We start from the raw sequence: 17,756 nt of genomic DNA, 5'->3' as shown, positions 1-17,756 counted from the left end.
ATTTTCTGTATTTTAAGAGTTCCAAGTGAGTTCAACAAGCCATTTGGGATACAGAAAGCATTGTCCATGTACATAATGATTTGAAGAAAAGAATGTTTGAAGAATCATACAAGCAAGGTTTTGAATCTGTATATCTCCCTGAATGGCTGATCAAAATCCATCTATAATTATAAAATCATAGAAACATAGAATACCCTAGGCTGGAAAAAAACCCACAACAATCATAGAGTTCAACTCCTAGCTCTGGGCAGAACTACCCAAAATCAAACCATCAAGACATTGTCAGCAATTCTTGAACCACAACAGGCTTGGTAGAATCAAGTCTGAAAATGTAATATTTAATTTCATTTCTCTGTTTAAGTAACGACATGACAGAAAACAACTGATTTTATCTGGAGTGATAGCTCTAAATTAATGGTCCGTCACTATCCAGGGTAAAGAGAGCTTTCTTCCTAATGATGAACACCCTTCCTAGCAGGATTTTACAGTGAGAACTGCGGAATAACATGAGCTGAAACTACAGCTCATTTCATATTTTAATTGTAAAAAAGATAAGAATCATAGAATCATAGAATGGCCTGGGTTGAAAAGGACCGCAATGATAATTGAGTTTCAACCCCGCTGCTATGTGCAGGGTCACCAACCACCAGACCAGGCTGCCCAGAGCCACATACAGCCTGTCCTTGAATGCGTCCAGGGATGGGGCATCACCACCCTCTGTGTGAAGAAGCATAATTGCATTTTGCTAGAGGATGCACACTATTATATTAGCTATGAATTCAGTTTTGTTTGCCAGTCTTACCTGAAAGAAGGACTTTGAGAGTGGAGGTCTGGGACTTTGGCTTACCTCTAACAAGTAAGAGTGGCCTCAATGTGATTACAGCTTTTAACATCACCTAAAACCCCATGGCTACTGGCTAGCTCATCACCACATCTCCTGTAATTCTGTTTTGAAGTTGGGCAGCCACAGCCCACTCAGTCGATGATGCAGACTGCCCCATAAGCATTCAACCATTTATTTTTAGATGTAAGGTGAGTAAAGCTTGAATTAATAAATAAACACTGTTTACCTTTTGGGGTGGATAGGTACATTAACTTTTAGAGTACTGAGATTGAAATTTCAAGCACCTGAAGTTAAATTGTAAAACTTCAGCATCTACAATTCAGACATGCTGATGAAAACAATAATCATTTTTAAAAAGAGCTCTGGGAGTAATAGTCTTCATCAAGCAGAGAAGTAGGTCTTTCTGTCCATTGCTAGAAATCCCTCATACCCTTAATCACATTTCCTACTTGCCAAAGTGGTAATTTATTCTGAAATTCCAGTAGTGGCTTGCATCTTTTCAGAGATTAAAACTGAGTCATAAAGCACAGTAGTGTTACTACAATTTTTTTTTTTTTTTTTTTTAATTAGCAAAGAGTTCATTCACCTAAAAATTCAATTCCCAATATCTTGAAAGTATTTACCATCTAGCTGATTATGCACATAGAAATGTTTCAGGATAGGTTTTACCACAATAGAACCACTTATATACATTTATATAATTGTATGGGAACTGCTGAGTCACGGCCTGAACCTCTGATTGATCACCTGAGGTGAGCTATGAGTCAGCCAGAGGAGCACAGGTGAAGGCAATTCATCTGTGCTGCTGGAAGACCTATTTAAGAGCTGGCTACCAGTGGAGAAGGATCTCTTTTGGTGTTTTCTGTAGATGAGCCTAGTATATGAGTAAGCCTTCTATTTATTCTCTCTTATTATTTTAGTCTTCTTTGCCTAACTCTCTTGTTCTTTTTGTGATTATAACATCTTACTATCTATTGATTATACATTAATCCTTTTAATTTCCCTAAGAAATGGTTTTATTCCATTTGGGATATGTGCTTGTCTTTCAGTCTCACTTTTTAATAGTTCTCTATGTTGCGGAGATATACATAAATTTTCATTGATCAGGAATGATCATATAAGGGAAACTGAGAAGAAAAAAACTGAAGAGTGATATTCCAGGAGTCAGGCAGCTGTCTTCAGAAAACTGCATGTAGCCCCTGCTCTTATGAATAATTAAATCTCTGAAATAAAACTTTATCAACAGTGTCTTTTATGAAATTTTCTTTAAAAGCTGGACAGTACAGATTTGAACATCCTTAAATTTAAAAAAAACTGCTTGTTTTTATGAGTTTGCTTGAGAGAAATACTCTGTGGGGCCAAAAGACACCAACACCATTCCAAGTCCCCAGAGTAGACCTCTATCTTTTAAGACATTGGTTTGTGGGGTTACTGTAGTGCAGTTGGATATTGATATTGGAGGCTATACAGAATAATGTAGGAATGATGTGTTAGAACACTGAATGAAGCAGATTATATTTTACATTTTAATCAAAGTAAATGTCTTGAGTAAAAATTCTGTGGATCCTTTGAACTTGAAGTAGGAGGAAAGCCTTCCAAGTGATATTTGAATTAAATTAAAATAAAAAAAATTAGTGCCTTTCACAGAGTTTCACGTTGCATTCTAGGTTGTGTACAAATCAGTGCTGTGTTCTGAGGTTATTTACACGTTGTCATGTTTCAGTCTAATCCAGGTTTTCTCTTAAGAGATTTGTAGATTTTTAACTAGGAAAATATATATATGTATAAACATAAATATATAAAAACCTGGATATATAAATCAACATAATTGACAGTTTTATGGAAGACTGTTCTGCATCCTTGAGAGATTTAGCCATTACAGTGTAAATAGGTGGAAGAGATCTGATGCAGGCAAAACAAACTTCAGAAGTGCTGTCGTCATTCTCTCCAAATCTCTCTTCCTTGAAATATCACCATATTGGTGATATCTGGTTACCAGAATTTGATCTGAAGTATGTAAATGTATTAAAATTAAAATTGTTACTGTACAGAAGATCCTGTTGAACTTATTTCTGTCAATCAAAATCCAAAACATTTCAATCGGTTCTAGTATACAACTGAATTTTATTCATGTAAAGGTGCCCGAGTGAACACTGAATTAAATTGTTTCTAACCATGTCCAGCATGTAAAAAGAAAGGAAACTAGCCTCTATTTACCATTTGAGCATCTAATGAAAACAAACTAAAGTTATTTTAACTGACATTCAATATGGATGGCATTTATTTCACACTAATTTTTTTTCTATGTAATGCTGAAACTATCCTACTGCTACATTCTGAATGAATCATTTGACATTTGAAGAACTGATGTGTGAAATTCCAGCTTATGAAAAACACTGAAGAATAAAATAATAGAAGTACATAATGACAGACTTTCTCCTGAATTTTTATATGATGTCCACCATTTTTGACATAGGTTTATTAGGTCACCATTTCAAGACCCTTGACATACCTTAGGAATCTATCAGCAGCTCTTAAAAGAGAGAGGGGGGGGAAAAAAAAAAAAAACCAACTTCTTTTCCTGGTAATCTTTCATGTAACACTGAAGTGATGTATGCTGTCAAAAGGCACATAACTGATAATAACAGATGCTATTCAGCTAAACAAAATGACAATCAGCAAGTTTCATTAGCATTAAAATGCTAGGACTCAATTCCAGTATATCAATGACTTCACTCAAACTGATCATAATAATTAGCCTTTTCTTTGAGCATGTTTATCTGGATATTTTGATCACCCTGAAATCATATCACGGATTAATAAATGAATAACGACTCTTCATACTATTATTCTGGGGTTAATTTTATTTTCTCAAGCCCTTAAGACTTTAGTGCACTGGATGTGACTAACATCTATTGTTTCATAATTACATACAAGTAGATATTTACTCTGTTGGGGCAAACACCCTAACACATACAGCGCTGTTGACAACGTACACTGATTCTCATAGCACTTTGATATCAGAAATATTCTTTCTTTGATGTGGCAACTACACTTCCTTGCAAAACACGAACTAACCCAACCAAATCATGATTTAGGGGTTCTTCTAGCATAGCTATTTTGATTGGAGGATATATTGTTGTTTTTATCTCCTGCAGCCTGGTCGCTATGAATATATAAGCAGCATTAAGTCTCTGTTGAGTCATGACCTAGAAAGTTACCAAGTAGTGAAAATAATGAAAGCAAAATTCAAAACTAAGTTTTCTGTTTGCTAAATTTTATATGAGTCCATATATTTCATATTAGTAAGAAAAAAACAATTCATAGACTTGAAAATGAAAAGAAAAAAAAATCACCCTCAAGAGATGCATTTCTTAAATAGATGTATATTAAGCTTGCAATTTGCTAATTGGGTCTTGTGCTCCTCTTTCTACATTATTTCCAGCAGTTGCTTTACCAGGCTACTCCTTTATGTGCATATTGGGTAAAGCCTATTAGCTGCTATTTCAAGCTCCTCATTTGCTTTGGAAGTGCAACCTCTGTAAACATTATCACAGCCCTGGGACTGTGTAAGCAGCTGGATGTCTTTATAAATAAATAAATAGCCTAAATTAATAAAAATAAATAAAATAAATAATTATGCAGTACTAACAGAGGCATTATTAGCTTAGCCAGATTGCCTGCCCTCAGTGGCTTAACTCTGTCTGACCCCAACAGAAGGGGATTGGAAAAAAAAGGAAAACAAAATAATTGCCTTGCTGATTTCCAAGATAAATAATTATCTGAAAAACACACAGCTGTATGTTTCCTCTGCTTACTCTTATCATATGTGAGGGAGATAGGGATGACCAGGAGAAAGGGACCTATTAATTAATTTACAAGAAAAACTCAGAGAGACAAAAACATTGTTAGTAATAAAATCCATTGACTCTTTCTAAACTCTTAGCTTGGCTTTATAAAGCGTTTACTGCATAAGACAGAAGAATCAAAAAAAGTGTTTTTCCACAACACTGTGTACTCCATTTCGCAAAAAAAAAATGTCTTGACACTTAAAGTACTGTTCTCCCGACAAAATGAGACTATGTACATGGTTCAGCCTAACAAAAACTGTCCTGAAAGTCGGCTTCCATGCCACCTGAACTGCAGGCACTGAAAATCAAATAGTGTTATTTGAGAGGTACTGGAAATAGGTTTGATTATGCACTAAATGTGAGACATGCAACAGGTCTTAGCTGGAAGCACAGCAAATGGATTTGCAAAAAGCTGCTATTGCTCAAAAATTAAAGCAGGGAATGATAGCATTTCTTCTGTAGGTATGGCTGCTTCAGGCCACTGAGGTCAGAACCAGTTTGAATTGGTTTGCATCAGAAGTAACCAATCAGAACTGATCAGAACCAACCTGAACTGGTTGGAACCATCCCCTACATCAAATATTTGTTGATTGCATATCAACTATTAAAATACAATTCTTTTTAAATGTTAACTTCCCTCTATGTTATTTCTAAGCAATAAATATTGTAATTTGATGCTTATTCGGTTACCCCATGTAATGCATATAGTTGCATATTGGAATTAAAATGTCATGAGCTATAATAAATGTGATCCCCTGTGACTGGCCAATGACTGGCTAGAACTGAACTTGGCCACTAAGGTATAGGAAAACAATAAATATTTTTATAAATATATCAACAGCAAGAGGAAGGCTAGGGAGAATCTCCATCCCTTTTTGGATGTCAAGGGCAACTTGGTGACCAGGGGTCAAAATAAGGCTGAGGTATTTAATGCCTTCTTCGCCTCAGTCTTTAACAGTAAAACTTATTACTCCCTGGGAATACAGCCCCCTGTGCTGGTAGATAGGGATGGGGAACAGAATAGACCCTGCATGATCCATGATGAGATGATTTTGGACTTGCTCCAAAAGCTGGATGCTCACAAATCCATGGAGCCAGATGGATTGCACTCTAGTGTGCTGAGGGAGTTGGCAGATGTGGTTGCCAAGCCACTCTCCATCATTCTTCAGCAGTCCTGGCTAACTGGGGATGTCCCGGTGAACTGGAGACTGGCAAATGTGACACCCATCTTCAAAAAGGGCTGGAAAGATGATCCTGGCAGCTGCAGACCTATCAATCTCACCTTGGTACCAAGGAAGATTATGGAATGGATAATCTTGGGTCCCATCATGGACCAATTAAAAGTCAATCACGGGATCAGACCCAGTCAGCATCTATTTACAAACAGGTAGATCCTGTTTGACAAACCTGATTTCATTCTATGACAATGTAACCCACTTAGTGGATGAAGGTAAGGCTGTCGATGTGGTCTACCTGGACTTCAGTAAGGTCTTTGACTCTGTCCGCCACAACATTCTTATGGAGAAGATGGCTGCCCATGGGTTGGATGGGCATATGCTTCACTGGGTGAAACGCTGGATGGCCAGGCCCAAAGAGTTGTGGTCAATGAAATTAAATCCAGTTGGCAGCCAGTGGTATTCCCCAAGGCTCACTACTGTGGCTGCTTCAATTTAACATCTTTATTAACGATCTTGATGAGGGGATTGAGTGCACCCTCAGTAAGTTTGCAGACAATACCAAGTTGGATGGAAGTGTTGATCTGCCTGAGGGGAGAAGGGCACTACAGAGGGACCTGGATAGACTGGATCAATGGACCAAGGCAAACTGCATGAGTTTCAGTAGGGCCAAGTATCAGGTTCTGCATTTTGGTCACAACAACCCCAGACAACCTTACAGGCTTGGGAAGGTGTGGCTGGAAAGTTGCCTGACAGAAAGGGACCTTGGTGTACTGATGGACAGTCGGCTGAATGTGAGCCAGCAGTGTGCCCAGGTGGCCAAGAAGGCCAATGGCATCCTGGATTGTATCAGGAATGAAGTGGTGAGTATGATTAGGGAAGTCATCCTGCCTCTGTACTCAGCATTGGTGAGGCCTGACCTCGAGTACTGTGTTCAGTTTTGGGCATCTCAATACAGAAAGGACACTGAGGTGCTGGAGCAGGTCCAAAGAAGGGCAACAAGGCTTGTGAGGAGCTTGGAGAATATGCCCTGTGAGGAGAGACTGAAGGAACTGGGGCTGTTCAGTCTGTGGAAAAGGAGGCTTAGGGAAGACCTTATTGCTCTCTTCAAATACCTGAAAGATGCTTGCAGTAAGAGCAGGGTTGGTCTCTTCTCACTGGTGACAGAGGACAGGATGAGGGGAAATGGCCTCAAGTTGTGCCAGGGTAAGTTTAGATTGGATATCAGGAAAAAGTTCTTTACATAAAGGGTTGTTAAGCACTGGAATAGGCTCCCCAAGGCGATGGTTGAGTCATCATCCCTGAGTGTGTTTAAAAGCCATTTGGATGTGGTGCTCAGGGACATGATTTAGTGGAGGATTGTTAGTTAGGGTAGTATGGTTAGGTCCTGGTAGGACTCGATGATCTTTAAGTTCTATTTGAACCTGAGTGATTCTATGATTCTGATCCTATGTTCATGCGTTAAAGATTTACAGCTCCACTGTCCTGTGCTATGCCTGGAAAACAAAACAAAACAAAAAATCCGAACCAACAACAACAACAAAACCCACCATTTCAGATCCACTTTTAAAACTGTATTAGTTTTATGCGTTATAGTAAACTAGAAAACTTATTGGCAATGCTTGATAATACTGAAAGGATGAGAAAACAATTTCAGAAAACCTGTTCTGAAAATAAGATATATATTTTAGTTAATATATAACTGATGGCCCATTAAAAAAAAAAAACAAAACTTTAACTGTAATAAAAATGCAAGCATTACATGCTACCTGTTGTAGAACACGTTAAATATGGATTAATACAGTTGAAAGTGCTATCACTGGGAAATACTATTTTTCATATTCAACATTTTCAATGTATCTAGCTAAAGGATGACTTAGAAAGTTTGCTTTAATAAAGCTTAGTTTATAAATTACCATTTATTCTTTCTTTTGTATAATGGCAAAATTATTTGTAGTATATATGTACAAAAATATGTAAACTAATATTAGTAGGCAGCTAAGAACTGGTCTGTGAGGGACCATCAGACACCTAGGTCAGCTGCAGCATTTTCTAGCAGGCTGATGGCTGCTCTTCATTTCCTTCACCTTACAGTGTCAACTTTTTTGCATAGAAATAGATATAGATTCAGCTGTGGTGTTTCACATGCCCACATTGCAATACTGGTCTGTGCTGCCAGGCTCTATGTGCTCAGCCTGTGTCTGCAAATACTCCTGACATGAAAGTCGCTGCCCACGTTGTAGAAATCAAATATTAATAGGTATCATGAACTCCATCATGAAAGTACACCTTCTGGTTTATTCTTTATCAATATATATTTGTTTTAGGAAAATAATTTTTGTGTTGGAGGAAAATGATGCTGGTGCAGTGAGAACAAGGAGTCTGGTCATGATGGTTTTGGAAAGAGAATCCAGTCACTACTCCACAAAAAGGCTGTTGTTTAAAGCATTCCTAAGGCTTGTGATGCAAACGTTGGGATAGAGAATGAGGTCTCAAACCAACTCCCAGCCACTGTGGCTTTTATATGACTTTACTTTCAGCTTTTGTATTTGTGAGCCTTGTTTTGTCTGTCCTGTTCTCTTATGCAGAATATTGCCTGCTTTAAGGTTCAAAGCAAAAGTCTTAGTGATATGCCAGTAAAATTTTGTCAATTTACATATAGAAGATAACTAAAATTAGCTCCCTTTTCAGTGACCAGCAGGGCATCAGAAACGCATGTCCTGGCCTAAGAGGAGACTTGGGAATATGTGTCTTTGTAAAAGTGCAGGATGTTTCAAATCAGTCCCAAAGCACTTGCCAGATAGGCCACTTCTGGTCAACCAGCTTAATTTCAGACTTCAGAACCTGGGAACCTAATTTTTCCACCTGTGAGGGGAACAAAATTCATTCAGAAGTCAAAATATATGGAATGGATGAGCAACTTAGGGATAGGAGGAGGCTGCTAATATGTTAAAAAGTAGTATTTCTTTCCAAAGGAAAAAATAGACTGAGTTTTTTGTGTTGGAAAGATGGTAAGATACTGCAGAGATGAATGGAGACAATCTCATAGATACCAGAGATAGGTTCTGTACTGTGCGGTGAGGAAAATCTGTGTGATAATTTGTCAATGTAATCATTCCAAAAGGAACAGACCGTGCCTTTTCTTCCACAGGGGAAGAGTCCACAGGTGGCCTTCAAGTGCTCATGTAATAAGTGGCTTCTGTCTTCTGCGAATTCTAATGTTCATTTTCACATAAGATCATAGGAAATATTAATTCTTCAAATTTAAATGGAAAGTCTTGATATGTGGCCATATGTTTTGTTGGAAAATGTAGTTTGAGCACTATTTTAATTCTGGGACAATAGAGATGGGTAAATTATTTAGCAACCAGGGGGAAGGACAAGAATTGTGTGTAGAACAATTGCCACTAAAAATGATTTTTTGTTTTCTCTCTTTCTGTCTTCATATGCACGGCTCTGGTAGCTGCTAAATCAGAGCATAACGCAGATTATTCCACTGAGTATGGTCTCTAATCATGACTGAAAACTGTGCAGCAAAGGGAGTCTCTACTTCCAGGGTGCTCGTGTTTCCAATTGAACTGTATTGGAAAGAGAATATTGAAGTCCAGATTTCATAGTCAACTGACTGAACTAACACCCACTTTCAGTTTGTAATGTGAGTGTGAATTCAAGCACTGCAGAACTAACCTTAAAGGAAACTGCATTATAGTTTTTTAAAAGCACTTAGAGATTGGTTCATTTACAGGTTCAGGATTTGCTTGAACGAACATTTGTGTCAAAGTCAAAGCACATATTTTACTTGTGCAGTTGTCTGTGCACACACCTTAAGGGTAAGTCCATCATTTCACAAAACTAGTATTAAAAATCCAGTCTTCTGATTTCCCAGATCTCCTTCTTATATATGTTAGATTTAAAAAATAATAATTGTGAATAATGTATGCATCATAAATTGTTTATAAAAATCTTCTGATACAGGACTTCTCCTTTCCTTCCCATTTTTCCTCAGTTGTTACCTGGATGGATACTAGCATGGGGCTGAACAACTTACTACTTTATTCTTACCTTGTATCCAGTGGAACAAGAGTTACAACAGAATCTGCTAGCAGCTTTACTGATGTGTCTGAAATGTCCACCATCGCTGCTCTGTACTGAAATTTTTATTACCTATGTTTCTTTGCAGGTGCATACGTGCTCCAAGTAAAGGCAACAGATGCTGATGATCCTACCTATGGAAATAGTGCCAGAGTGGTCTACAGCATTCTTCAGGGGCAACCCTATTTCTCCATTGATCCAAAGACAGGTAAACAGTTTATCAGCAATACTAGAAGATTCAACCTTTGGATTTCAATTTGTGTTGGCAATGTCAGTGAATAAATATGGGCTATTTTGATAAGGTGAAAAGCTAGTGGAGTAACATTGCACTTACTTTTGTTTTGATTGTGGACTGCTGCTTTAATAAATTGCAATCTGTTCCAGAAGCAAAAGAAGCACCCTCTTCCAAATAATCCTGGAATATCTAAAATATGTATACATTAAGTAGTTTTTCCTGATGTTTTGCCATTCGTTTACAGATAAGGATTCATTTGCTGCATGCATTATAATTTTTTTTTTTTTCATTATTCAGTTTTTTGTCCCAGGTCTTTATTCATTTTTTCTTGGCAATTTTAATGCACTAAAGTTACAGTCCAGATTTCCCTAGAAATGATTGTTTTACTGTATTGAGCTAATTTGAGACTGTGCAACAGCTAATCATCTCCTGTCCTCCTCTTTTCCTGGGGCATAGCATGTCTTATGTTACAGAATGTGTGAGCAGAAAAGGATAATGCATTTAAAGAGACTGATGTATTTGGGAGGTTGGTAGACCAGTTAATAAGGTATCTCGTCCTATATTTTTAAATGTCACTCTTGTTTCTATATTTAGCAGTTCAGTTAAGGAACCAATAACCTACATGGTGATTGCCAAGCATTGTGTCATCCTGAATGTGTTACAGGGATAGTTGTCCATATGCCTCTTTCAGCAAATACAGTTTCTCCTTCCAGTAAAACTGTCCTTGAATGTCAGATTGTGTGTTAAAGAGCCTCTCCCCCTGATCAATCAATAGCTTGGAGGTAAGAGCCACCTAAGGCCATTAGTGCACTATCTCCAGCAGGCACAATCTTTTGTCACATGCTCCATTTAGCAGAAGATTGTGTTGCAATTTGCAGTCAGCAACTTTACTTTTAAAACTGAAATGTGACTTCTTAAGTGTCTTGGGAGAGCTGAAAGTATTTACCTTCATACTTTTTTTTTTATTATTATTATTTCTGTCTTGTAAAGAATGAAGAGGTAGTAAATGGTGGTAAAGACAGTTACTGAAGCCACAACTTGACTTCTAGTGCAAGTTTCCCAGGAAAAAAAAAAGCAATGATTATTAAGTAAGAACTTCACCCTGCACACCAGCACTTTAAATGGCTGTAATATCATAGAAATTTAGTGTTTCCATACCTATCTATTAATACTTGTCTTATATTAAAATATTACAATATGAGAATTATCTCTGGATTTAACAAATGTCTGTAGTGTAAACAGTAAGTGAATAATGATGTCTTAATTTCTTGATCGAAAATCCAGAAGTCTCAAGCACCATTATAGATCCTCAGGTATTTCCAGTGTTTTATTTTATAACTGAAGAGACAATGCAGTAGTTTTTATTGCAATTTTATTGCAAAGTCTTGCTGCAGAACATTTGCCTTGAGTGTTTGTGATAGAAAAAGGAAAGAAAGTCATTTTGATACAAAATGACAGACCAAACTCAGAACTACTGGAAAATGGATAAACAATTTTTTGTTGTTGTTGTTCTTTTTGTTTTGCTTTGTTTTATTTTGTTTTTTGCCATCTCTTGCTCTCTAGTGACAATTTTCAGGCACTGTGTTGTAATTATTTAAAGAACACTAGAAAGTCCATAATGGATCAGAGCAAAGGCTAATGTTACCCTGCTTCATGTTTACAAAAGTGATTGTCTGTTTAACTCTAGATAAAATAAGGCAAGAGTTTAGTGATGCATTCCCACACTATTCTTGTAGTCTCCAACAATTTCTTCTTCCGTAGTTCTTCGGTGGTAAGTAATGTCCCTGTAACCAAAAACTCTGAAAGGATTTCTCCTCCATTACTGGTCTGCTTCCCAGTAGAATTGACATGTCCAGGTGCATCATATCTGCACACTCATTGACTGCAAAATCCACAACAAAAGTTTTCTTGGATGAAAAACCAGTTCTCATTCTTTGAAATCCAACGCCTCTTAACTTCTTTCATACCTTGCACTTCTTCCATTGTGAGAGGCTGTGAACAATTAACTCCTATCAATAATTTTGAAGTTCCCCATTAAACTCTGAGGAATACTCATATCATATTCTCTCCTAGTTGTCTCTTTTTTCAGAATGAAGAATTTCTCAAACATAAACCATTCCATTACACTGCTTCTTCTCCTCTGGGCTTCTCCCATTTCTGAAGCATTCTTTTCAGCATCAAAGGGTGAGAATGCACACGCACTGTTCCAGAAAGCAGCTCGTATCATCCAAAAGATGGTTTGACCATCATTTTGTTTCTTTTTTTTTTTTTTTAGCTGGTAATTTTGCAGAAATTTGTATTGCTGCCTTAAAATTCTATGGTAAAGTATTAGTGGTCAAATCACTGATTAAATTTTTATATGTGAAATTATGGTTATACTTGCCATGCATTTAGCTTCACATATAATCCTTTGTCTAGTTATTATTGATAGATAATTTATTCTGATATGAATTTAGAAATAGTCTCTAGTGATTATGGATTTGAATGTGATAGGTGCCTTTTTGCTCATGTTTTGATGATGCTGGCTTTTTCAGCTGTCTTTAGGGCTCTGCTGCAGGGAGGCATGACTGTGTAGGAGCAGGAGAGCAAGCTTATGTTGCTCTTGCAGGAAGGTTAAATACATTACTATGTCTGCTGGAGAGCAGCTGTTGGAGCAGAGTATTCTGAGGCCTCAAACTTTATATGTGGGAGTTTATTTCCAATGCTGTAAGATTGTTCACCTGATGAAAATTGTAACAGATTTCTTTAACATGGAGCACTTCTCTTCAGACAGATGACAGTCCTTTGTCTGTACTGTTTCGTTACTCAAACATCCTTTTCATGAACATCTTTCTATCGAATTTTATAATGTGGTTATATGGTCAATATTCTTACATATATCTGCAGTTCTTTCTTAAGATCAGTCATTCTGGTCCATATTCTTACCTCAGTTACATTACTGGAATCGAGATTGGTTTTGAGAGGAATATTGTCATTAATATTTATAAAAGAATTTATTCACAAAAAAATATTCCTTATCGTCCACATAAGTGAGTTATCTTATTGAATTATGTCTGAGTAACACTGCAGGGCATATCTTCTTATTCAGGACCTGTGGTTATTATTATCAGTTTTCAGCAGTTTTATTTTCTGCAAATTTGATATTTAGATTTTTAAAAGATAAAAATTAGAAGTTATTTTGTTCAGAATCTGAATGATCTTTATTGTAAAATCTTAGAAGGATTTAAAAACACATTTTTAAATGAGTCAAGTACATGTAGGACTTCTATATTAAAATAAGCCTTTAGTTCAAAGTTTACATATTCTTTATGAAACTGAAGGTGGAATGCCAAAGTCTGTAGTCTTCTTTCCAATGGATTTTATCTCTAATATAGTTCTCTCTCTTTTGCCTTGTCTGCATAACTTCAACTCATCTGTATCCCATCCATATAAATGGATTCTGTTAGAAATAGTGTTTTTCTTCTTTTTTCCCAAAAGCTTTTGAAAGAGAGTAGGTAGAGAAGTAGAGAAGGGAAAATTGACTATGAACTGTTAGACATGAAAATTATTCCTTCCTCCCCCGGAGGACAAAGACCTCTTACAGAAAACAAACAAACAAACAACAACAAAATCAAAACAGAATACCTTTATACTTTCAGACAGGAATAAATAGTGAGTAACTGGAAATTTTACTACTAGAATGATAGTAACTTCTTCATTTTCTGAAGACTGTCAGGAATGTTTTTAACTCAGAAAACCATCAACAGTACCTAAAGCAAGTATAATAATCAGATGACATTCATCTTCTGCTCATGACACTGCCTATTTTCAGTGCTTTTTATTATGTTTCACTGGTATAGCAAGAGAAGTCCTTAATTCTCACATTCTCTACTCCTCAGAGTGAACATACTTAAGACTTTGTAAAATGTTATGGAATATACACACAAAATGGGAATTCAGAAATTTAGGGGAAGACATATTAATGTTCATCTTATCTACAATTTTTTTTCATGAGTATTGCCTTTCACTTTAATTGTTAATGGTTCTGCTATTTACCTGATGCCTGTCACAATGCCACTCAATTTTGATGCTCAAAAATCACAAGTATGTACATGAAAATTTTTTTACAATGTTTTACAATTCTGATTTCTGTCTTGAAATAAAAAAAAAACACTGAACACCATCAATTGTTTTCTAATACTCAGAAGTATAGAGTTGTAATTGTTCTTAAGTATTTGCTAGTCATATTCTAGATCTACACAGTACAGTAAATGCCATGCTGAGGTGGAAAGTAGTGGTTATTGTTAACCATTGTTATTAGCAGTGGAGAGTGAAGAGAATGGAAATTGCTATACAATTTAATTTAATAGGAATTTGTAATAACTTCCATAAAAATATTTGGATCAAAGTTATTTTTAGTTTGAGAAAAAAGTATTGTAAGCTAGCAATTCCTATTTTTACTTGTTAATATAGCAGCAGTTAGTTGACAGAAAAAAAATAAGAATGAGCCTTCAAGATTTTTTCTTATCAGTCCAGATCCATTAAAACACCAAGGGTAAAAGACTACTTTTAAAGCCATACAGGTTACTAGAAAATAGCATTTTATGAAAAAGTATTAATTTAGAGAAGAAGAGTGCATCCTTTGATATACTTTTAATTGCATATACAACCTGCAGCTATCTCCATCTAGCTGTTTTCTGAAAATCTATTGTTTAATCTATATCAATATGCAATGTAATACACACTTCTAAAATTTTGACAGAAAATTCATCTTCTTGTATACATTTGCTTTTAAGAGATAGATTTGAGTGCCAAAAACCTTGTAGTTTTTTACAATCTCATAAACTAATCCTATGATCACTATTGCCTCCTTCTCTCTTTCCTTTTATTTTTTTCCTTTCATTTTTTACTTCTTTATTTTATACTTTTTTAATGTATCAGAAAGGGGACTGTGAAATGTGTATTAAGAGTCATTTGAGTAAGTTTTGTTTACATTTCTTCAAGGAAAATCCTGATGTTTTCACTGCATCTTTGTGTTGTATCCAGAAAACATTCTTGATAAAAGGAGAGTCTTCTAATAAAGACCATTTCTTTTCTACAGAATACATCTTGTCTTGGCCTATTGTAGCTTCAATGTGTTGACCAATTAATAGTTTGAAGCAATGGAAGATGCAGGGTCTGAAATACATTGTCGTCTGTTTACATCCCTAGTGGATGTGCAGTATTCTCTGTTGACCATTTATGTCCTACTTGAAGTGTCACAGTGGTCATTTCAATAGCTGAACAGGTGGTGCGCACACCTTTTAAATGCTCAAGTGATTTGCCTATTAGTATGTGAACTGCTCTTGTATCAATCCTTTAGAAAAAGAGACATTCTGATCTAAGAGACCCAGCATTAAAATGTAGTAGTAGACAATTACAGCCCTTTATTTACCCATTCTTTTTCTTTCCCATTTCTTCTCATAGGTGTGATAAGAACAGCTTTGCCAAATATGGACAGAGAAGTGAAAGAACAATATCAAGTTCTTATCCAAGCCAAGGACATGGGAGGACAACTGGGAGGACTAGCTGGAACCACAACTGTAAACATAACTCTCACGGATGTCAATGATAACCCACCCAGATTTCCTAAGAGTATGTTGTATTCCAAATGTATTAATTTTCAAATAACTATGAGTGAAAGTGAAAAATCTTTCCTTCACATTTCTAACATGCCCATTATGCAGATATTATTGTTTATTATTAAGCACTAAAACTATCTATGCTAGTTCTCATTCATAGTTCCCTGTGTGTGTGACTGCAGCCTTCATCTACATGATTTAACATTAGTTTTTTGGGGTTTTTTGGATCTATGTCCTTCTATCCATAAAATTTCCCAAACTCTTCGTCTAGAATTGCAGTGGTCATAGGAAAGTTTTTAAACTTTATGAAGCTTGTTTTTCCTGTAACTGGAATGAATCTTACAATCTGTACAGGTGCACGTTTTTTAGCAAGTCTCCCCTTTTCTGACAATATGAATCCCTTCTCCTCACACCTTTCTCTCATCTAGGTATTAATGCTTTACCTTTCCATCTTTCTCTGACTGCATGTAATTGAGACAGTTTCATACTATACTTCTCAGGATATCCTTAGCTTTTTCTTTTTGCTTCCCAGACTAAGTTTTGCCTCAAGAGCAAAAATCCACTCTTATTTTATTTTGTCATGGACTACAGCCAATGTTGCCTCCTTGTCTATTGTCACATCCTGTAAGAACACTTGTGAGATGCTCCAGCTTTGGTCCACAACCAGATCATCCAGAAAGTCTCTTTGAAACCAACATTCCTAATGCCCTTGTCCTCACCATTCATTAAACTGCCCCACCACTGCATTCTCTCTCTTTCTTGCAGCTCAAACCCCTACTCCTGGAATAGTGTCACAGATGCAAGAGGAAATAAGACATCTTCCTGGAAGTGGGAATATTCAGTGCTTTGGAAAGATATTTGGGCACAATTATCTTTACTGTGTCTAATTTCAGTTATCACTTCCTTTGCTGTCAGGGATTTTAGTCGTTTTCTGCCTCATTGTATGCCTTCATCTTCTACAGGGTTTCAAAAAAATACGTAAGTCTCACATGCATCAGACAGTTTTCATGATCATGGACTACATCTTCTTTGAAGAAAGTAGCCTTGAGATTCCATCTTATCCATGCACTGTAGCAATGACATCTTTGTCCAGTCATTGCTATGAAAAAAGAAAAAAATAAATAATCAAGGGAGACCAAGCTTTGCACATTAATGGGATTTAGAAACTTTTCCTTCCATTACATCAAATGTCCCAAAAACTGAATCATAACAGATTCTCAACAAACAGAAGAGAATTGGAGGTTCATGTTAATACTGAATGTAATATTTAGCATGTTTGCAGGATTACAGGCTAAAACATCAGTATGGAAACTCCACTGTATTGGAACAAGCTTAACCAAAGCACGCTGTGATCTGAAACATTATCTTTTTCTGGATATGTTGCAGACATTTATGTTCTCATAAAGTAAGGGCTACTGGGGGTTGGACTCGATGATCTCTGGAGGTCCCTTCCAGCCCCTGCAATTCTGTGATACTTCTTAATCCTGATCAGTGGTGATTTACTTAGACAGTTCAGTTGGTTAAACAGTATGTGAGATGGTGTGTGGCATGCCTGAAATTCACATGTGGCACACAGATAGTTAGAGCTAGGAAAAAAAAAAAAAAGAAAAAAAAAGAAAAAAAAGTATTAATTTTAATTTAATATAGTTATTGTAATTTTTTATTTTGCTTTTTGAAAACATCACAAAGATTTAGAGTAACTACCTGCCAGGAAAAATTGAGTCATTCACTTTTCTAAAACAGCTAAAAGGATACTTGTGCAGAGTTTTATGTTGGTTGCTCTGAAAGTCATGTCTCCTATTTATTTCCATAGAAACTATGACAGATATGAATTGCACAATGACACTATTTGATAGAATAAATTCTCAGCCAGAAAACACTGTTTTTCAACGTAGTCAAGACCATTAGTTATACATTTTTGCAGTAATGAACCAGACCCTGCAAGCAGCTCTCATCAAA

The 17,756-nt window shown here is 36.3% G+C and overlaps 1 protein-coding gene across 1 annotated transcript in view; it reads left to right on the top strand.

Annotated features, from left to right (window-relative positions):
- Nucleotides 1-17,756, top strand: part of CDH12 (cadherin 12) — a gene marked incomplete at both ends in the record, with an annotated part of 136,801 nt that overhangs the window by 64,586 nt on the left and 54,459 nt on the right. Inside the window, 2 exon segments of the mRNA XM_079533354.1 lie at nt 10,051-10,170; nt 15,643-15,810. Of these exon segments, the coding sequence (XP_079389480.1) occupies nt 10,051-10,170; nt 15,643-15,810 (288 nt within the window).

This window comes from Tetrao urogallus (assembly GCF_951394365.1).
Source record: "Tetrao urogallus genome assembly, chromosome: 3".
NCBI lineage: Eukaryota > Metazoa > Chordata > Aves > Galliformes > Phasianidae > Tetrao > Tetrao urogallus.
The sequence above is the reverse complement of the archived record's forward strand: the minus strand, read 5'-3'. Positions and strand labels throughout refer to the sequence as shown.